We start from the raw sequence: 23,827 nt of genomic DNA on the forward strand, positions 1-23,827 counted from the left end.
TCTTGACACTACATATATGCTTTTTTCTATCTAACTTTTATAAGGTTTGTTTGCATCTAGTGGAACCTCAGATAGTGCTTTTTATAACAAAACATCATTTTAAAAACAGGAAGGCTATATGCAGCTATCCTGCAGCTTGCTAGTCAGCATCGTTGTTCCCACCCACCAAATACTGACATCAGAGGACTCCCTGAGCATGATTGCTGGAGTTTTCCCTCATGTTAGTTCTTCTGGTCATGTACTTAACATGACCATTGGGTGGAGGCATATCCACAGGATTTATCCAGAGAGAGAGTGCACTTAGGTGCGGACTGATAGGATGGAGCTGGAAGGAGACAGTTTTGTGTGTGGGAGCTCAGGTTATCAGTCTGGGAGTGACATGCCACTGGGACCTGGGAAGCTCTTTCACGTTTTTGTACCTGGACAGCCAAATGTGTTAGTGCAACCTCACTGTGATGTAATATTGGATAGAAGTAGAGGGTACTGGAGAATCACTACCAGGAAATTTTAAGTGATACGCCATAGACTATTATGTTTCTGACCATGTTACACATAAATTGTGTATTTGTAGACTCTTAATTGCACTCTTCGTGTTAGAAGGCAAAAAGGTAAATATTCAAGGCCAGCCGGCAAAAACTGCATGTTGAGTGTACATAAAAACATATCTAGCACTTTCTAAAATGTAAAATGTCCATTTAGATCAGTGCTGGCTGACTCCCTGGAAGACGAAGCTAAGAATAACATCACCATCTTTACAAGAATTCTAGACAGACTTCTGGATGGTTATGATAATCGTCTTAGACCTGGATTAGGAGGTAAAAAAAAACAATTAAAGATTGATTTTAAAAAGCCAGTTTTACTGTACAGATTTTATGCGGTGATATTCTTTTTTTTTTTTTTCCCTAACAACTGATATGTATTTTTATAAATTATTTATAACTCTATATTCACACAGTTGAATCATTTGAAGTTTGAGGAAGATAACATCTATGAATGGAAAGGAGGCACTTTCACACATTTATCTTAAGTAAAGAGAAAAAAATCTGGAGATTTAACATAGTAAAATGGGATGAGAACAAAAATAACATCTAAATCTGTTATTCCAGTCAGGATTTTTTTTTTTTTTTTTTTTTTTTTTTGAGCTAGGAACACAGGCTTGATTGCCTGCACTGTGACAAGTGTATGTTTTCAGAAATATGCACAAGTGTGTTGTATGGTATGTAAAATTCACATTTTAGATTCATTCCTTGGCCCGGTAAATCCAATGGGAATGTTGTATTTTTTACTTCCTTGAAAATTAGGGTTTGACTCATGAATAGAATTTGTTCCTGGGTACCTTTGGTCATTTAAAAAAAACAGGGTGGTGGTGGTGGGGAGAGAGAATACTAGAGGACAGAAATCCCTGCATTTGTGCCATGGCTGTCATTTTTTTTTCCAAAATGTCAGTTCACATTATCTTTTTCAAGCTGTATGCCAGCTCATGTAAGTATGTAAGCAAGGAATTTAAATAATTTGTTTGGTGTTGCAAGTATTGTGCAGAATGATCTGTGTGGTATGGGGAGGGGCACGATGCCTTCTTTTTGACAATGCTTTGCCTACTGTTATTATTTATGTGTTATTTATACTGAGTAACAAATATTTATGCATTGATAATAACACTATTATTATTATTATTCATAACAGTTTTGGTAATGGTAGTTTTCAGCCTGGAGACTGTTTCAGCTTACTAAAGCTAATTCTAGTGCAAAATTCCTGGGAGCTGTTGTTGCTCCTGTTGATTTCAGTAAGATCAGGATCAAAGCTAAAGATCTGCTCTGACCTCCATGGAAATTACCCCAAGAAACTCCATTTGATCAAATTAGGAGTTAGTTAAAGCTTACAGCTTTAACAAACACTCCTCCATCCTGACCTGTGGCTCTGCTGCTGTTCTAGTTCTGGAGAATCTTGACTTGCATCTGACGCAGCATAAAGTGGGAGCTAGCACTGGCTGGCAACAGCTTTCTCGTTTTACATTAGTCTTAATCTGAAATATCTTCATTTTTTCAGTTCTGTCCTCTGATACACTTGAGACTTGTGAAATAGTTTATATTAAGGACTTTTTTATTTACATCATCCATAAAATGAGATTTAAAGCATTGTAGATGTGAGAATCCATATAATGATATTTTACATGGAGATTCAGTTTCTCTGCAAAATACTTGATTTTAAGAACTTAGACATAATATGAACATACAGTGCTTTGCAGGTAACTTGCAGAAACATTTCATATCACAAGCTTGAGTTTAATTTGCAGGGCTTGTAATCATGGTTTTTATTAGAAAAATAATGGTAAGTTCTTTTCCTGTTTACAGAAAAAGGATGTGCTATTTAATGAGAGCAGTCTGCAGTTCCTTTGCATATCATGTGTTCTTTTGAATATTAAATTTTATATTGTTTATAACATGAATGTTGAAAACAAATTTACTAACATATATTTATTTTATATTTTCCATTAAATCTACTTCAAAATATCTTCCTCTTTTTCTTTGCCAGGCCTTCTAGGTAATTAAAATATACTTTAGGAGCATAAAAATCAAAGAATTAACATCTGTTTGGTATTGGCATACATGGCAATCAACCCATGCAGAACATGTGTGAAATGAAACTATGTCACGCATATTAAACCGTGATGATTCATGATGCATTAATGTTAATCTGCAAGAGTCCTTCAGTTGTGGATGGACAGATTCTGATAGTTTAAAAGAATACTTGTAAAATTCAGTCGTGATAATCTATGATACAAAATACGCCAAACAACGCTGTTTTAGATAATGCTTAATAATTATGGAGATTTCTATTTCAGAAATTTTGTAGCAATTTATTCCCTTTTCTTTGTTAACCTGTACTCTAAAGAGGAAAATGGAAATTATTATTCTGTTTTCCTTTTTTAAAGACACTATGTGCTTAGTGAGTCCTGATAGTTTCTAAAAGTGCTTTTGCATAGACTACAGCACTTTGACCATGCTGCATGTCATTAATTTAATATCCTTAGGTTCAATTCTGTTCCAGTTACATTTATATGATTCTGAAATAATTCAATTGAAACTAGCAGAGCATTTACTTTGGCATAGCAGCTTGCATTATCCTCCTAGGCTGCTATGACTGAGATCACAATCTGGCCTAACGTGTGGTACGCCACAACAGTCCAGGGTCTGAGATAGATTCTTTTAAAATCTTTTCTGAAAGCAAGAGTTGTTCACCAGCTCACTTTCACCTGTTGTGAAAGACATTTTTAGAGATGTCTTATAGCAAAATTAAATTCATTGTGAAGAATTACTCAGGTCACAGATGTTATTAAAAATGAAAAGTGCTAGCTTAACATTGGTTATTTTAGCTAATTATTGACCAGGAAAATGGAAATGTAAAGGCTTTTTCAGAGGCTGTATATAAATTCAACGAAGTAATTGCTTGAGAATTTGTTCTAGATTTTAGGGATAGATTTATAATGGATTTTACTGTGAGACTTTGCGTAAGTGTTTTCAGTGGGTAACTTGGTGCTTTACTGATACAAAGATACACTGGAGAACTAAATTATTTTGTATGCACTGTTAGGGAAGTTTTAACGTTTACTGTTGATGCAGTGCTCTCATAAAACAGGTTTTGGCTATTGGAAAGTCTTCCTAGCATCTGGGATCCTTGAATGATGTATGATCACTATAGTGATGCAGAAGCTTGCAGAATGGATGTGGGTAGGGAAAGGAAAACACTGCACTGTCCCCTGAAGTCAGAGACATCTCATAGCACTTAAATAATACTCAGACATACTACGTTGAAATGGATATGCATAAGGATATTCAAAGGGAGATAAAATTTTCTCTGCACTCATATTATGCTAAACACTGGATTGTAGCTGGAACTGTCTTGACTACCCTCACATTTTTGACATGAACTATTTTACCTGAACTTCACATGCAATTTCTGTTTAGTAATCAAAATAAATTCCAACGTCTGTTTCAAAACAGATTCCTATTCAAAACAAATATGACATTAGCACTATTTTGGAAGAAACACAGCCGTGCAAATGACAAGCCATAAAGAGTTCCGTTGTTTATGATACTCTTCAAAAGCATGAAAGTATTTTCTTCTATTTATTTGCTGCAATGTTTGTAAGATGCTTGGATAGAACTTTTTCGTAAATCCTTTGATTTTTATTATCATGTAGAAAAAGCAATCTACAAGCAATGCGTACTAAAAGTGAGCAAGGGAGCAAAAGAGACTTTAGATCTTTAAACAGTGAGACAACAGAATGTTGAAGCTGAGATACAGCTACATTCAAACCGGGAACTAATTAAATTATGTATGTTCTGTCTGCTTTCCTCTGCCCTATGGACAGCCATGATTAAAAGAAACTGAGCCATAGAATAAGGTAATCCCTTCTTGTAATATTTTGATACTTGTTTGTATTAGGTATCTTAGCAATAGCATACTTTTTTATTTAAATGGTAGCTTCTTTTTAAATACAGAAATGAGAAGTAAAGGAGAAGTAATGGAGACGGTGCTAGGATTTTGATAATATGTTGGGTACTTCAATAGGCTTACTATCTCTATAAGCTAGTTAGCCTGCATTCCTTTCTCATGTTTGAAATTGCTTTTTTGCAGCATCTGTAGAATTCCTGTTAATTTTACTCTCCCAGATTTATAAAATATGATCAAATACAAGAGCTAATTAGAAAAAACAAAATTTAAACGTTGAAAAAAAGTAGTGGGAAGTAGGAAGAAAAGACAGAGGACTGGGCTTCATAGTCTAGATGCTAAATTTTCAATTAACGTGTTGACATTGAAAATAGCTACACAAATTTATACCTCTTGAGAATCTTTCCACAAACTGTGATCAATCTCACCAACTTCAGGAATGGCATTGGAGATAAATGTTGGTTATTCAAAGAACTGAAGAAGATAAGACAGTAGGTACACACCATTGGAGGTCCCATTTTGAAGGATCCAACTCCACTGCAAGGTGACTTTCAGATATTTTGATCGATTTATACAAGAATCTCTGTTGCATTTTGTTAGAAACATACAGAAATATTTTTTTTCACAACATTTTAGAAATAAATTGAACAGGAAAACTAAAGAGATCTGAGAATTATTGCTGATTATTGTTATCAGAGATGGTGAACAGTGAGCATTTAAGGGCTTGATCATCCATCTTTGCAGTGGTGGATATATTGTTGCCTTGAATTGGTGTAGTAGTGTAGAGAATCAGACTGATTAAAAGTTGTATAATGTGCTCAGTAATATGAGCTAAAAAGGAAGAAACTTTTTTTTTTTTTTTCAGAGAACTTCATTTTCAATATCAGGAGAGCTATATGCATTCAGATATGTATGTATCAGAGATATGGTTGCCAGGAAGCAAGGCCATCATCATGTGCTGATAATCTGGAATATGCTAAGTTTAGGGCAGTATATTTATATGTCACTGTGATTCAGAGAGTTTTTAATCAGCTTCAGAAACATCAGTAGCTGTTTTAGCAGTCCTTCAGCCAAGAATTCAAAACTTCAGAGGTTCTTGGTAGCCTCGTTGTGCTTGATACACACTCAGAGCACCTTAAAAGAAGCCCTTGGACTCTTTTTGTTGCAGAACACTCTAGGGAAGCTATCACTACTGTTTTTAAAGGAAAGTTTCACTACTGTTTCTAAAGGAACATGTGCTCAGTCTGTTCCCTTGCTCAGTCTGGTTGCTACCTTAGTGCTTCTTTGCTTCAGTTTCATCTTTTGGAGAAGGTAGTGCCTCTCCCTGTATGTAGTGCAGAGTAGTTCAGAGCAGTAGCTGCATTTTCTGAAAGCCCACTATGTATGTAGTTATACTGGGATGCGAAGGAGTAAATACTGTATGTTTTTCTTTAAGGTTCACATGGAGTCTGGCCATAATGTTAGTTATTGTTAGTTATTAACATAATGTTAATTAGGTCCTAATAGTTCATTCAGAGGAGTCAGTGAGAAACTCAGATTAATTTATGTTAGACTTGCTGATAATAATAATAATAATAGTAGGAGTAATAATAATAATAATCATCATCATCATCTAGGGAATAAATCAGTATGGGACTGGAGGGATAAAAACCCTCAGAAACTCTTGTGCCACTGAAGAACAAACCAGTGAAAATGTTACAGAATAGGTTACTGGCTGAGGAGCTTTTTTTTTCAAGGTGAAAGTCTGTGAATAAAACAACAGTGAAGATGTGAAAATAAAATTGTTACAACTGTGAAAAGTATTGCAATTATGGAAAGTGTTGCACAGTGCAAAGTGACAAAATGTTATGCTTCACAATGTTTACCAAAAATCTGGCTATTTTGCTGTAAAGTTTATACGCCTATAAAAGGAACTTGTCTGAAAAGATCTCCCAGTTCACTGAACATGTATATTCTATATCTTTTTTATTTACTTTTTCCTGGCAAAGTATCAGCATTTGCTTATAATACTAGAAATACTGCTGATGAAACCAAGACTTTATTAAGGATATTAAGATGTGGAAGAAGATACTGCAGTATCTTCAAATTTCTGTGGGGCTCATTGTAGCTCATTGTAAATCAGACTGACAGGATTGTTTAGTTTTTCAGACAGTTTTGATGGGCTAAGACAAACATTACCTTTTTTTTTTTTTTCCCCAATACGTTAGTAATACATACCGAGAATACTAAATTATTGAGAAACTGTTGCAATCCAGTGGCCTTGCTGGTCTCTGAAGTGTTCTATTGTTGGTTGCTTCCCTGTAAGACCTTTTACCATGTTAAATGAATCTTGAAATCAGTTTGCTATCTGAAATACAGGTTTATTTTTCACTCAGGTAGACTGGTTTTGATAGACAAGGACCAAAGGATTGCATTTCTGTTGTTCCAAAATTCTTATTACTCTTATGAAATGATACCATGTATGTACTTGAATTAGAAGCATAAGTATTGTTTAATTAACTAACTCGGAAACATTTTCAGAAATATTTAAGTATATTAGAAATTCATCCAGGATATGTTTACTGGATTTTAGTGAATTTCATGGATTTTATCAGTGGATTTTATCCAAGCATAGAGTGAATTTAAAATGTAGAAATCAATGTATATATTGCTTACAATTAAAGACCCATTTCATAACACAAAATTAATAGTATTCTGGCTTACACTGACAGGTGTACTTACAAACAGTATCAGGAAGTATCAGGAATGCTTATTGGTATGATGTAGCCTTGGAGTATTCCATTTTGTATATTCTTTGTGTAGTAGACATACAGAAAGTTACATGTCAAATCTTTTATTTAATAATGTATACCAAAAGAGTGCCAACTGAAGAATGTAAGAAGGAAGCTGTTGAGATCTCTTATTCAACTGTATAAACACCTAAAGGTTTAAAAGTTTTGGTGAAGAACCAGCAGCTAATAAAAGCATTGATCTAAGAATAAAAATGCACAGAGCGTATGTAGGACACTGACAATATTTGGAGTAACTCTGCCCTTCAGAGAGTTGGCAAAATGGACCTTATGAGTATGCTGAATTTAAGAAAAAATGGTAGATAACATCATACAGTGTATGAGTCGACATCACTGTTTTGTTTATGTTTTTGGTCATGCAACAGTGACCAATCTTTAAGCAAACAGTTGTGCATAACTATCTCTTTCAAGACAATTAATTAGCAAAAGTCGACATTTTATTTTCAATGGCAACTTAAATAGACATCGGAACTCCTTCAGCTTCTTTGCATAGAAAAAGTATTTTTTTTTAAAGCTTAGTTCTTGCAGCGTCTAATGGCAAATACATATTTAATTATATTTCCTGTATTTTAGCACCTCAGAAAAAGCTGCCATGAGACCCACCTCTTACTACCTGTTTATATTCTTCATAATGTAACAGGATTCTTCTCCATACTAGGCCTGATTGTGGTTGAAAACAATGTAACAATATTATTTTTTTACAAGCCATAATAAAAGAGAGAAGAAATGTGACTTCTTTTCTCTTTAGCTTTAGGTCATAACTATTAGGCCAATGGTAGTGATTTTCAACACAGTCACAGAGGTGATGGTTTCTCAGAGAAGTGTTAGAATCTCCCATCTTTAGAGACACAGATTAAAAAAAAAGACAAAATATGACCTGTACAACCTGGTCTGTCTTCAGATTTGGGTCTGCCTTGGACCTTACAGAGGTCCTTTCTAAAGTGAATTATTCTAAGATTCAATGACTTGAAGACAGCAAGATATTGAAATAATGGCTGAAGTTTTCCATCTTAATTGGCAACTGTGAAAAAATGAATTTTAGAACATCAGTTCTGGAAGACAGCTGAATAAAAATATATGTGTTGATCAAGCGCTGAAACTGCCTATGGACAGTAGGATGCACAGTGTTGTACAGCTTCTGAGTTTATTATTCAGAGTAGAAGATTTGGATTAAACAGAAAAGGTCTGGAGAAATGCAGAGAATATATCCTTCTTATGGTCTTTGTCTTGAATTACTGAACATTCAGCAGAAACTGGGACTTGACTAATAGTCTAAAAATGACTATAGCTATCTTTTTCCCACCATCACCATAACGTAGAGTCCTGAAGACTGTTAAATATGGGAAAAAGTATCTCTGAGGAGAGGTACTGTATTTCATTGGACATTCCTAGTATACTTTGTCATCATTAGGTAGGCAGCGTATGGGGAACTGAAAAGTTTTACAGTGCTGTCTGTGCATTCTGAAGCCTGGCACTTCCTCAGGGAACACCGAGGAACATGCTAAACTTTGCCTTTCTCAAGTGTTTTCCTGAGGGAGATCTGCCTTTTTTCTTCTTTATCTCTCCCTCTATGTATTTTTTTCTTCATATTTGCCCCTCTATCCTTCTGAATATCAAACTAGGAGTATATCTACCTCACAGTCCCAGGACTCCATTTCATGCATTCTTCTAGAAAATACCTAACTCTCTTCTTTATCAAAATTCCATCAATTTATTTCACTCCATCTAAATACAGTTTTACCCAGATCCAGGCCTCATGTGCTGTACAGAAGCAGTTGTGTAATTTTGGGTATTATTGTGGTGTGAAACTCATACTTGCCTTAGCCTCCTACCAGATATAGTTGCTTACATCCATATCCTGAAAGATTTCATATCTAATGAAACCTGATTGAGGAGGTTGAGAATGACGCAAAGGCAGCTTCCTCACTAAATAGAAAATAAAGATCCTTCTCTACCCACAGATTGTATGGCCTTCCTTTTGTGCTGGTACATTTTTGTGGGTATTATTTAGTGGTCTGTGATAGATCTGTTGCTTCTGGCAATATTCCTGTCTACACATTATGCTTCTGTTTTCTTGAGAGTCACAATTTCATGACCATTTTTAATAATCTTTTCAGTGCACAAACTAGTGTATTCAATTTCTAGAATTAGTAGCATGTAGAGAGAAAGTTATGTCTTCAACAAGGATCATGCAGGACATTTTAATTGCCTGTACATTAAGACTGCATTTGCTTTGTTTTTTGCAATATTTCTTGAAGTAGAGAGATAAAATGGCAATTGGCTGCTTTTAAAAAACTGGCAGATTAAGACAGCTGAATGATTTTTTTTTTCAAATACCCACTGGAAACTTGGAAGTGGAATAAAAAAATCAGTTTTACCATTAGAGGATGTGCATAATTTCCTACGTAAATGTTTTTCAACGATGAGTCATCTGTCTCAAAAACAGCTATAGAAGGTATATCAGATAAAGTTTTGTGTTTCTCTATAATTTGGCAGCTTGCTAAATTAAAATATTGGTAGAAGATTTTGAATTAATATTGTCAAAAGTCTAATAAATTCTGATTATAAGAATTAGGGTACTTGAATATGTCAAGGGTAATCTTTAAACACATTTTAATATCTGTTTTTTTTTCAGGTTAATACATGAATTAAATTAATCACAAGCTGAAGGAATTTTTATTTACCACTGTCATCCTAATAGCAGTTTGCTTTTCAATGCAAAATACGTGAGCACTATTTTTATGAAATTGTCTTTACGTTAGGATAGTATGATTCTGCTGACCTTCTGGAAATGTTTTTTCTATTTTTCTGTTTGGGAACCATTTATATGATTACTTTGTAGCAAATAACTCTTGATTTAAATTCCATGATTCCGTGCCATATGTTGAGAGCTATTTAATAATTAGAGCAGTTAACCCTGTGAAAAAAATAGAAATCAATCTCTCTCTTGCTTGGGATTATTGTGCACCTCAAAGGACACGAAACATTTTAGTAAATTGTGTAGCTGCCGTCAGAAATTGAATTTACTTGCATCAGACCAAATTACATTAATTTGCCTGTCAGTACATTCATATGTGGTCCTGTGCATGCATTTCTTGTTGAACCAGTAGAAATCCTGCATCAAAAGTCATGATCTGCAACTTGTGCAGGAAAAAATGTGGATGCCCCATGTTCAGTCTGCTTAGTTTTATACAAACTTTGTTATGTATCTCGTAATCTTGTAATGATATGGCTATTAGAATTGATTGTAATACAAATTCAGTGCAGTGGACCACTGACTATCATTATGTTCTAACATGTAGTTCAATAATTATTGGTTAAAAACTCAGGTATGCTATAAAATATACATGTCTATTGTATGTTCATCATGGCTCTCAGAGCAGTGACACTGAAAGTGTATTGGAGAACTTGTACTACTTTGCAGAAGAGGTAACCTTTCCATTTGCGTAAGTGCTAAAGGTACACAAGGGTGAAATAACAGGGAAGTATGATCCAACTTGATCATCCAGTGATGGAACAAATCCACGTCTTCAAGTCCAAATACTGTGCTGTTTTACAGGTCCTGTAATTTCTAACACTGATTTGACTTGAATGGAGAGGTTTATACAGAAAATATATTCCAGCTGGAAAGATGACTTCTAAATGCTCTGTTGGTTTATTTTGACACACTGTTTTTCATCGAAGTGTACAAAGATTTCTTGCATTTGGGATCTTTCATGTGAATGTAGTTTCCCAGAGTTACTAATTTGTATTTATCATGTTTTTTGTTTTAATTTCAAAAATGACATCTTCCTGATCCCGTAAATACTTGAATGGCAGAAAAAAAATGAATAACTGAAAGATTGCCCTGTCATTAGGAATGCTTCATCTCTTTGTTGGTTTCCATTGCTCGGCACTAATTCTCTCATCCAGGAGAGGTAATTATCTTCCTACACATTCCCTGATTTTTCTTTCTTGCATCCATTTTTAGTTGTCCTGAAATAACAGATTCTTCAGACCACTTCTGTGAAAAGATTGGGAGTGATTAATGTCATCCCTTTCCGTTCCCTCTAGTGTGCAAGACTTTCAGCAGAACACCAGAGAGCAGGAGGAGAAAGGATAGTCTATTTGTCTTTGAGAATTTAGATGTGGGCTGGAGGGACAATACCTGCCCTGAGTAGATCAGCCTAATGTTCTAGATATTTCCTCACTGACAATCTGACAGCTGCTCTGGATGCCTTTTCATTCTCATTATTTGAAGTCACTAATATTTTTCCACAATGAATCAAAGGAAAAAAGTCCCTTTGCATGAGAAGTTGAGGAGCAACAGTAGTATAGAGTATATAAATGAGAAAAAGCAGAAGTTTGAGCCTTACATTAAGTGCTGTGTTGATAAAAACCCTCTGTCATCCTGAGGGTATGCCATTGTATTTCACTGACTGTCTTTATTAGTGTCCCCAGTGTTAATTGAGTACCAAACCATTAACTTCTTTATACTAGATCTTTAAACGTGAACTTGGTACTGCATTGCCTCATATAGTTTCTGAACAACAGTTTTCCTCCTGGAAAATTTAATAATTAAATAAAGATGAGAGGGAGAAATATAAATGCCTGTTGTTTGAGATAAGGGAATGGTCGCATCCTGAATAATTCCTTTCAGTCTGTGGGGTGTTAAAGAAGTTAGAGAATTCTATATTCTTGTTGCCAGGAATTTTGTGTTCAGTTGACCATAAGAAAAATGAACAGATAATCTTGTTTGCTATTGCATAAAAGGCTAATTTTAAATTAACTAAATGTTTTAAGATAATATTCTGTAGTAAATGCTGTCTGCATTCTCAGAAAGCCAAAGTATCTGCTTAGGAGAATATGTACATTAAGAAATTGGGACTTCACTGATTCTAATTAAACTCATGTTACCATCATTTTAAAAAAAATAATAATGCTGTTTTGTGTAGCCAAGACAATCATTTTGTATTTTCTGCCTGTACAAAACTGTTAATTTAATATTAAAGGAAAATCTTGTCCCATGTATATACACCTGTCCACATATAGAAGCTTGAACAGGTTCTGAAAGTCCCACGGACAGCCAGACGGGAATTCTTTTGTCCTAGCAACCATAAAAGACGAATTGGAGGCTGCTTAATCCAAGCTCTGGGAGTACTCTGGGAGTGTGCTTTAGAGGAGATTCTGGGAAACACTGCTATCTGTAAAGTAGCTTGGAGACTCAGCCATGGTACTTTTGCGTCCTTCAGTACACTTCTTGCAGGCACATTATACAGCCTTAATGTAAGACCATTTTTATTATTAACTGGATAACAGAATAATAACTGACAAGTCTGTATCATGTTGAAGTGGGATTAAAAAAATAAATAAATAAAAAAATTGCCCCCATAACTGTCCATATTTTTAACTCATTCAGGGGTTACTTGTTTGATTTAAGTATTAATATAAATAATCTCTGTTGGGTTAAACCAGGAACTCATTGTTTCTCCTGTTTAGCAAGAAGCTTATTATCTGTGGTCATCCCATGGGTTGTCCTGCTAAGCAAAATATGTTAAGAATAAAAGAAGGCATCTCAGCAGCCATTCTGATTAGTGCTGTGTCTCAAAGTCCATACCTCTGTTTCTCCTTTCCCTTCATATCAGCAATTGCAGGGATTAGGAAAGTGTAAAGAATGCTTGTCAGTTCTCATGCACTCTGGGTATTTTGGGGTGTTAACATACAAGCTACATTCAGCTGATTTTAGTAAGTCCACACTAACTTTTTTGAGAACATTAGAATAATCTAGGTAAACATTAATCTCTAGTACTTTATAGTTATCTTCAGCTGGTTTAAAATAGGATCTGCTGACTAGCATGGCATCTATTTTTTTTTTTAATTGTGTCACAATCTTCTGAAATATGATTAAAGTATTTTAGACAGTGTTACCTATTAAAATATACATTTGAGGCTCCTGCAAAAAAAAAAAAAATAAAATCGAGTGCCCACTAATATACAGCTCTGTTAAATAAAGGCAGTACATTTTACTGCCATTGATTCCTCTCAAGCTTGGATGCAAAGTGCAGATCTAGCAAATGAAAAAAGAATTGTAGCTCCATTTTTAATGACTATGTAGTATATATGTTTAGTAACTGTGTACTTACTATAATTGGATCTGAAAGAATCATAATTTTCAATGCTTCTTAAGTCTTTTGATCCCCAGAGGAACTCCTTCAGCCTCTGGGATTTAGGAACATGTGAATTTCATACCTTGCTCTGATAGTAGCAAGCCGTGAGGAGATGCTGATAGCTGATGACAATGGGTGTTTGCCACAGATTAGACAAGATTTGTTTACAGAGCTTCATCCCAATTTCTTTCAGCTTCAGGGTTCCAGCTCTTTGGATGTAGCTGATCACAGAGATAGGTATTCTCCAGAGGCTTCCTCTGAAGCCTGCAATCATCATGGAAGGCCTTTTTCACTGATGTCAGTGGCTTGTGGCATGCCACTCAAATATTCATTATGTAATTAATAAGGATAATAAGCGCTTGGGACAGTGTCTGTTTTAGCTTAGGAAAATAGTGTGTAGCCAAAGGGTGCAATCTTGTATGTATTATCACAATTCTTTGGTCAATCCAGTGTGTCACTAGAGTTTTGTGGCCATCTCACATCTCCTTGGTGCAGAAGGGATCTCTCATGCTCTTTCAGGAAATTATGAGAATTTGCTTTTGTTGAAAGGCACTGAAGGAGAGACACCTCTCAAAACTTGTACTTCCACTGTAAAATTGACATGTTATCAGCATAAGACAAAGTGGTTCCTGAAATCCAACCTGCAGAAAATAAAGGCTGAGTGATCTTGGTTAGAATAATGCCTGGGCCTTTATTACAGGAGATGAGGAACAGTAAAGGCACATCTGAAAAATTTCAGACTCAGACACTTCATGACTCTAAAGAGAATGTAAAGATGCTGCTGTTTTAAAATTATATAATTTTATCGGGACATGTGTTTTGGAGTACAGAAGGGGCTGGCAGTGCGAGTGTGTCAAATGTGATGATCTGTAAATACTGTGACTTGGAATAAAGTACAGAGGTTAAACCTGAAATCAGCCTAGAAGAGTTTGACAGGATGTCCCATGACTTTAAGTATAAAGGTCATCAAATTCAAACATTTTAAAAAAGAAAGAAAAACTTTAGAATATAAGTTTCTAAAATTAATTAATAATTAATTACTATTTTAATTAATTGGCAGTTGATACTGAGATTGTAAAAAAAGTTGCTTGAGGTGCCAAATGTCTGTGAAGTCCAACAATAATGGCCAAGAGTATCTAGTGTTTGCACTTCTGATTTGCTTCAAGCCCTCTCTTGTGCTTAAGTAGCAGCAGGATTCAAGCTAGACACTGTTTCATTGGCTGGCCTGATGTGATATGGGTTGCGCCAGACAGTACAATAGCCTTCTCATCAGGAATGCAGTACATTCTCGCTTAAACATCTTATTTATTTTTTACCTGATTCGGAAAATTTATCTGAATCCACGTCTCCTACTTTCCAACTGTGTTAACTAGACATAAGGCTTTTGGTTGCTCTGGGAGAGTTGTCCCTTCCAGTGGGGATGTTTCATGTATCAGAGCACAGAGTGAGACCTATATTTTTTACTGCTGGACTGTAAAGCCATTCTCAGTTTTTGGCCAATTTGCCCCATATAGACTTAGATTTGGCAATGCCTAGCTTTTATGGACCGCACGTACAGTGGAATTAATTGCTTCAAACATTCAGGTTTCCTTTGTGGAACATAGGTAAAGCTAGACATGTTGTCACACCTTGGAAGTGATGTGGACATACCCTTAACTGTCTGTAAAAGCAGCTTAAAAGCCAATAAACTCAGTGTGGATCTGTCAAGATAAGCAATTAAAAGTGCTGAAGAGAGGCATGCAGCAGAAGCTATTTCTTGCCAACACAGGTGAAAAATCTAAGTTTGGGTTGGAAAATGCTACCAATCTCTAATTTTTCTGTTCACATTGTTGTGCCCCCTCTAGAGCTCATGCTATTCCTCATCTCCTGAAAACAGAGCTGTGAGATGAGCTGATAGCTTGGGATGATGAAAACTTGGGAGAGAGATAGCATCTTTGTCATGTGCTTGTACTGATGTAAAGCAGAGACATGAACTCAGTTACTGTGTATCAGGGTCTGTCTTGGCCACAAAGGTGAATTTCTAACATAGGGCATGTTTCCTCAGTCTTTGAAAGGAATTGTTCTGCTTTGTATAGATAATTAGATATTGAGCAGAGACTTCAGTTTCTGTCTGCTACATCCCATGAGTACTGCTAGGCTGTGGAATCATTCTCTGTTTTCTAGCTTTCTTTCTAAGTGTCTTTCTGGCCCAGTAAATTTTTAATTATATATAATTTGAGGAACTCAATGGGACTTGGTTGAGAGCCAGTTCTTTAGGCTGCTTGGCAGCATCAGGATATTTTTGCCTTAAGGTGGAAATATAAGCAGTCAGGGAATTTTAGGTACTGACAATGTTAGACGGGAGTTTGGGACTAAGGGGGATTCAAACAAATATAAGTGCAAAATGTAGTCATTATGATCTGGACCACTGAGACATGCAGATTAACTTTTATTGATTTCAGTGGAAACTCGAAGTTTAAACAGCTTTGCGGAGCTTGTCCAATGTACTTAAAAGGATAATTGGGCACCAAGGTCTGTCGTTAGCCCTACCCTTCAGTGACTTTCTTAGACTTGAGTAGGAAGCCCACAATAAAGTTAAAACTGTGCCTCAAATATCACTTGGATCTAAGCTTTTCATTTATAGATCCCTTTGGAAATATATTTAACTTTGCTTCTTGAAGCAATGAGATTTGTAAATTAAAGTTCTATTGGTAGAGAGAGAAGGGAAATTAGTAAGGATAACATTTGTATATGTGATCTATGTTCTTTTCTTCTTTTTGAGTGAGAGTTAAAGCCCAAATCTGTCATATGCATGTGTAAATTTATCATCACAGAGAGAAATTCTAATTTTTATTTTGCTAGGTGGAAACAGTTGTTTTACAGTTTGCACCAGTATCTTATATGCAGGACAAATCCCAGTAATTATCTGACTATGGAGACAATATCGCATTATGTGAATTGCAGATATGCCTACATTTCATTCTGTGCACATTTTGTGGGTAGCCTATACCTAAAAAAGGCGTCAGCTAAAAACATACCAGAAAAATGTTATACCAAGTCATATATTTTTCTCCAGAAGAAAAGGATGCTGACAGTTAAGTTAAATGATTTTAGCCAGGATAATGTATATATGTCTCTAAAGATACTAATCTCTAAAAATACACCTACTTTTAATTGAAGTTCTGTATTACAGTAAATCTTCCCTAGAGTTTATATTTTTCTTCTATTTCAGACAGGCTGTGTTCAATTTCAGAATCATAAGTATTATTTTGTATAAGAAAAATTCTAAGTCAAAAACGGGCTCCCACTCAGGACCAGGAATTCAGTTAGTCTGAATGACACAATGGTATTTATTTCAAGGGTTTCATGGGTTGTCCAACTTCATGAGTTCTGTGTAGGCCATTGTAGGATCTCTGACAGTCTTCACATGTAGCTGTGTATTTAGTGTATGATGTAATGTCTGTTGATAAAAGCTCCAGAGGGAAGTCTGTTTGTGTCTGTTGGCTTACTGGCTGTCAGTTCCTGGGTCTTTCCAGTATGTCTTCAGTATATGTTTTCCTCCTTTCTTCAGATTTTCCACTAATGTCCTACTAAGTGATTGAGAGGATGGAGTTCTTTAATCCATAACACAGGTGGATTATATGTGAATAAAACTTCAATGATCTCTTGAAGAAAAGGCATCTCTTACTGGGTGTAGTAGATTATTGCTCCCTCGCCACTGCCCAAAGTGTCCGTCTGGAGCATAAACCTCTGTCCTTTTCTAGGTTACTGTCAGATTATCCTTTATACTGTTAAACTGCTACAGATAGTGTTCAAACAAACCACTGTTTTGCCACAAAAGTAGCAGAGAGCACATTCTTGTTTTGGTTAACACCACAAGAAATAAAATACAGGGCCTGATTCTGTTTTCATTTATACGAAAGAGAACAAAGAGAGTAACTGTTAACAGTCACTCTTCTAGGTATTGCTAGGTCTTAATGGCAAGCACTCTACATACACTTTGTTAAAGATGGAGATTTGAAAGAGGAGTTTCCATATATTAAGAAATTGTCTTGCCAGTAGATCAAGGATAGAGTGAAGCTATTGGAAGTGAAACACTCATGTCAAGGAGAGAAGTGAAGTTGCTTCCTCTGCAAAGCCCACTTCAGTTTACAAATTGGAACTGTATTTGTGTATGTCCATGAAGTTTTGAAACTGTTCTAAGTTAACAGTGGATAATGAATGGAGATGGTAAGTAGTTGGCTAGATAAAACTGTCATATAAAGCGCCAAAACAAAATATAAACAAGAACTGGCAGAACAGTATTTTGAAATATCTGCATTCCTATGGATTTTACTGCTCTCACAGCTCCACATTGCATGACCTTCTTTGACCCTTCATTCTATTCCAGCCAGAGAGTGACTTGAGCTGTCAACAGACACACTAAAGAGCTTGTCAGATAAGGGCAGCATGTTGAGTTCAAACAGTGTTTGATGGATTAAGACCCTGGCTGTTTCACCTGTGCAATTCCTGACTTGTATTACGAATGACAATTTCAAAGCCTTTGGGCAACACTGCCAAGCATGTCCTTGGAGACCATATTACAATGTCAGAACAATGTCAATTCCAGTTAAATAATTTTTAATAGCAAAATAATTAAACTAACATCAAGCTTTTGACAAAATTTCCACAAAAACTCAGAAATCCTCCATTAATTCTCCCACAGCACTCCAAGTCCATCTCCTTTTTTATTTTTTGTTGACGTAATTAAAGAACAGTATTTCATTTTCACATTTTTATGCATGCTGTAGCAGCCCTTCAATTAGTCTTGCAGTGTTCTCCTGGGTACTATTTACTCTACATTTAAAATAATGTTTTTAAGAGAAAGAGAAATTGTTTCATGCCATGCATTAAAACTGCATCTATCTATATATATATATACTTTAAAAGCTCTGTCCCACCAAGAAGTATTTTTGATGGTTTTGGATTACTTCAGGCGGATTGGCTTTTATTTTAGCTGTCCAAACCCTGAACTTACAGTTTTAGTTCTAAAGTTTGAATACATAAAAATTCCAACCCAATCTACTAGCCTGTTTTCATGTGAAGATAGCCCTTTCATACAGATGGATAATGTGGCCATTCTTTTTTTTTGGCAACAGAACATCTAGAACCTTCCTGATGGTTCACTCCAAAGAATTCAAGATGAGCACACTCCTTTCTTCTTTGGTTTTAGATGTACCTAGAACCAGCCATTCATGTTTTCGTTCTACTCTCTGTGAAGAAAGGATTGTAGATTATTACGATGTGAGGAGAGAAGAAATGAGGAAAACAAATATTATTCTCAAATTTGATAAATATTTAGAAAAATTGTTTCAAGAAAATTCTGCCTCAAAGTATGAGAAAGGACATTTGAAAGAAAGCAGAAAGGTTTTGAAAACTGCCTGGCATGTGGTGTTCCAAAGGATCTCATTCAAAACTGAATTGACTGTGGAAGTTTCTGCTTTTGACAACTGGTAAATGTTGATGAGGAACCTTTTCATATGACTTTTCTGACCATCTGCATTACTCAGCTTGTGATTGATTTACATTTCAGCCACTGCAAATTCTCTGCCAAGTGGTCTACTTTAGCTGAGCCAGCTCTTCTGCTAAGGAACAAGTTGGTAGCATATCATACCACCAGAGAGGGTATCCCAAGAACAGGAGAGCTGGTGAAGGGAGGTGGACAAAGATACTGATACCAACTCCAGCTAGGCTCTGAACTCATTTTATAATTTCTGACAAGTCAGTGAGCATTTTTCAATTTGGATATTTAATGTTGGACAGCTAAATCCAGATTTGGCAAACACCTATATTTCGTATTTTTTATACTTTGCTTAATCCTTCTGCTTCAGCTTCCCAAGTATGGAAAAACGCAGATAGTAGAATTATTGTCTTCAGAGAGAGGTTATTATAATTAATGTTTATAAAATCCTAAATGTCATTCAAACACACAGTAAACCTTCCAGCTAAGGATACATATGATCTATAAATCTTCTGCTGTTTGGTGTATTTAATACTTTTTTAATTTCTTGATTATTTTTTTTCAATATCGATAGCATGACAGATCAAATAAGGAAAGGGAATCAGAAGAAACCAGTGTTTGAGAATCATCTGAAACATGATCTTAACAGTTCTTGCATTTACTGCCTTTTTTTTTTAGGATGGGTGTTTCTTCCTCTCTTTATTATTAACTGTCCATTTCTTTTCAACTACTTTTGGCTTCTGTCTTCTGAGAAATTAGCCTAAGCTAAGTCAGATAAGGCTATATTTCTCTTTTAACAGCTATGGCTGCTTTCATTAAAAAAAAAAAAAAAAAAGTTATTTTAGCTGAATTCAGCTATATTTGCTGAATTTCAGGGCAGTCTGTGTAATGTTGGCATGTGTAATGATAGAATATATCATATTCTATACCTGAGATTTTTTTCCCCTTAATGGGAACATCAAAAGTGGAAACTACATTTTTACACTTTCCTGTTCCTGGTTCATTTTTCAACCTTTAAAGGAAATGATTCAGAATAACTTAAGAGATCACAAGTATAAATATTAGCCACCACTCCTCCCAACAAACAGTTCTTTAAAAACTGGACTGTTTTTCAAAAGCACTAGGCTTCCATTGATTTAAGCACTTTCAAAAATCAGGCCTTTCAGTGAGGTGTTGACATATCAATTTAAGAAAAAGACTTTATACTGGAAAAACCTTGACCTTATTTTTTCTCACAAAAATAAACTGTAGATGTGTACACAAAAGCATGTTGCGTTGAACATTTATTAGCTGAGTACATTCCTCTGGCTTTTGCAGAAGTACTTATGATACAGAACTGTTTGAATCTCCAGTGATTTAAGAGGGACTGTGGTAACGTTCTTAACAGAATGTGAGTTATATAAAGCCTGTAGCTGTGGTGCCTGCTGGACGAATTCTCATCAGAAAGTCTTCTGAAACTGTCCTTTTTTCTCTGAATTGTTTTCAGTAAGTTACTAGTGGGACAAAATGATATGCTCTAATTCGGAGTTTATTTGAAAAGCATGTATTCTTTCAAAGTGAAAACTAGAATGTTTGTTGCAAAAAAGGATTCTCTTTTTTTCTACGTAGATAATGATTACGAAACACTGCATTCAAATTTGTAATTCAGATGAATCTTTGTTATAACAGTAAGTAAACTAATAAATGAAGAGGCACAAGGCTCAGTCTGCTAATATTAACAGATTATAACTGGAATAATTCAAGATTTATTACATTTCTGCTTCTTAAGGACCATTTTCCTTGTATGTAGGATATGAATAGAAATGTAAAATATGCAGAATGTTGAGAGGAGGCAGAAAAGAGTCTGTCAGTTCCTCTTTTCTGTTCTTCAGTCTTTTTTTTTTTTTGTATATTCTTTTGCTCTGTTTTTGTTTATCTTTCCTTTTCCCTCAGTCTTCTTATCTGTTGTAACTTTCCAACTTCTTTTGTTCTCTTCATACCGTGTTTCAAGATGTTCTGCTCACTCCCTTCATTCTCAGCTGCAATGTGACTCTCGCCTCAGAAGCAGCCTGGTGGAGTGCCTGCAGTTAGGATGAACCCTCACTTCAGGGAAAAGCAACTGGTTGTGTTGAAACTTATTTCTGTCATCACTACCTGGAGCTATGATGGCTTAAAGGCAGTTTTAGCAGACAGAAAATAATGGTTATGATTAATTTGTATTCATTCTCATTCCTGAGGCTATCAGGGATGAATTTGCCCCAGGACTTTTTATATGCATTGAAGTACTTATCTTAATTATGATGACCTAAAATGAAGCTCTTACAGCTGAGAATCTCTGGATAGCATGCCTCATCTTTCCCCCATCCATTCCTCCTCCTCTCCCTCAGTCTTAGTCCTTGACTCAAGGATAATTAGGATCCCTGATTTGAAGTGGTTAATGCACACCAACAGGAGGAATCTACAGGCTGTTGTAATAACAATTCAACAATTACAGGAAGTATCCAGAAACAGAAATAATGTGATTGGATATAGTATTTATTTATTTTTTTTAATATAAAAACTTAAAATGCAAGGCAAACATGAAGAGTTTATGTCCTTTAATTTACTACATGCAAATTGTAAAGACAAATAGTATGTCAGATGCAAAAAACTGGTATCATTAGGGTGAAGTTACAAGAGGACCATGCTTCAACCATAACTTTTTTTTTTTTTTTTTTGGGGGGGGGGATTGGGAGGGGAAGGAAACAGATTGAGATTCAGATTTGCCAAGTGATTTTCTTGCCTCTGACAGAGTTCCTTCAGATTATACCAGTATAATTGAAATTAACCCTGGTTCTTTGCTGTTGGGATACTTGATTGTCAGTCATATATTTGTAACAGCACTGGTTTTTGTGGAACTGTAATTAAGATTGTGTGTTGTCATTACAGTACAGGCCAAATTTCGCAGTTAGTCCCTGCAACACTGTTTTACCCCCTGAAGAGTAGTCTGTCACTTCTCCATTGCATCTCACCCTATGCCAGGTAACCATTTGGAGAGAGTAATTCTTTTTCTGTAGAGTCTCCCACAGGCACCATGCAGTCACTAGTCTTCTGAACTGTACCTGTTGTTTCAGTATTATACTTCAGCCAGACACATATTTATGTTTGTTGAATATTAAGAACGGTGCAGACACAGCACTTTCTGTTGTCCATTGACTTAAAATTAGTTTGTAAACTCTTTGGAGTAGAAATCAACTCTGCTTTTTTTGTAGATGCTGCAGGAGAAATTACTGAGATCTCTATCACACAAATAAACAACTCTCAAGATGTGCAGGGAAAATGTGCTTTCTGAACTTTCAGAGTGCCTGAATGACACACAGTGACAGTCAGCCTGTATTTATTTGCTTGAAAAGCAATGACAGTCCTGGAAAGAAGGTTCTTTTTTTTGGAGGAAAGGCTTTACCAAGTCTTATATTCTAAAGAATATGTGTCTAGTGTTGGTCTAAGGAAGCAAATTCAAGTTTCCTTAAAAGTGAAAGTGTGGGGGTGTGCTCTCATCATGCTCCAGAAGTTCACTGAAAGCACTGTATCACCTCCATCTCTGCTTTGGGTGCAGCTACATCCCTTTGATAATACAGTGCTCTCTGTGCAGCCACACATGGAACAAGTTTTGCCTTTGCCTGGTGGCTGGTAGAGCTCCTCCAGTCATGGGTGAGTACTGCTGATTTCTTCCAATAGAGGGCAGTGATTATTGGCCTTAGTACAATTACACATAAAATCACAGTATCACAGTATCACAGATTTCTAGGTTGGAAGAGACCTCAAGATCATCGAGTCCAACCTCCGACCTAACACTAAGTACTCCACTAAACCATATCGCTAAGCTCTACATCTAAACGTCTTTTAAAGACCTCCAGGGATGGTGACTCCACCACCTCCCTGGGCAGCCCGTTCCAATGCTTAATAACCCGTTCGGTAAAGAAGTACTTCCTAACATCCAGCCTAAAACTCCCCTGTCGCAACTTTAGCCCATTCCCCCTCGTCCTGTCACCAGGCACGTGGGAGAACAGACCAACCCCCACCTCTCTACAGCCTCCTTTAAGGTAACTGTAGAGAGCGATAAGGTCGCCCCTGAGCCTCCTCTTCTCCAGGCTGAACAAGCCCAGCTCCCTCAGCCGCTCCTCGTAAGACTTGTTCTCCAGACCCCTCACCAGCTTGGTCGCCCTTCTCTGGACTCGCTCGAGCACGTCCATGTCCTTCCTGTAGCGAGGGGCCCAAAACTGAACACAGTACTCGAGGTGCGGCCTCACCAGAGCCGAGTACAGGGGCACAATCACTTCCCTAGACCTGCTGGCCACACTGCTTCTTATACAGGCCAGGATGCTGTTGGCCTTCTTGGCCACCTGGGCACACTGCTGGCTCATATTCAGCCGACTATCAACCAAAATCTGTGCCACATATTTGTCAAAAGGTAGCTTTTAGCAATATAAAAACTATTAACCATCCATTTTAAATGATGCTTAAATATAGAAATGGTAATACTATAGCAGGATCAGTCATGTCACAGGCATGTATTTTTTTTAGGAATGGAAAATTCTGGGTTGAGTCAAAGTGCAGCTAGTTGTATTCAAATATTTCTTATCCAGCCAGCAACTGGCTTTAAGGCAGAGAATTCCTTGTGTTGACTGTCTTGAATGCAGACAGCAGCTGGCAATGGCTGTGAGAAATTTCCTGCAAGTGTGCTATCCCTCTTAGTGAATATCATTCAGTTTTGAGTCTAATTGAAAACTGAAGACAGAAAACTCAGCAATTATTTTTCCCTGCAGTACAATATTTAATATTCTGATTTCATGGCTGTCTGGCTCCAATGATTGGGAAGCACTTTTTTTTTTTTTTTTTTTTTTTACAGTATTTACAGTACCGCAGCAGTATCTCAAGACCATCATGTATCAAGGGAAAGAACTATTATGCTAAAGCATGCCACTTAAAAAATACCCAATACA

At 36.1% G+C, this 23,827-nt stretch overlaps 1 protein-coding gene across 4 annotated transcripts in view; it reads left to right on the top strand.

Moving 5' to 3' along the window:
- GABRA2 (gamma-aminobutyric acid type A receptor subunit alpha2) overlaps positions 1–23,827 on the top strand; it is a 58,128-nt gene that overhangs the window by 3,351 nt on the left and 30,950 nt on the right. For all 4 annotated transcript variants that reach the window (XM_083833219.1, XM_083833222.1, XM_083833220.1 and 1 more), the window contains exon 3: positions 700–815. In XM_083833219.1, coding sequence (XP_083689345.1) covers positions 700–815 — 116 coding nt within the window. The remainder of the gene's footprint in view (positions 1–699; positions 816–23,827) is intronic.

The sequence above is a fragment of the Anser anser genome (genome assembly GCF_964211835.1).
Source record: "Anser anser genome assembly, chromosome: 4".
NCBI lineage: Eukaryota > Metazoa > Chordata > Aves > Anseriformes > Anatidae > Anser > Anser anser.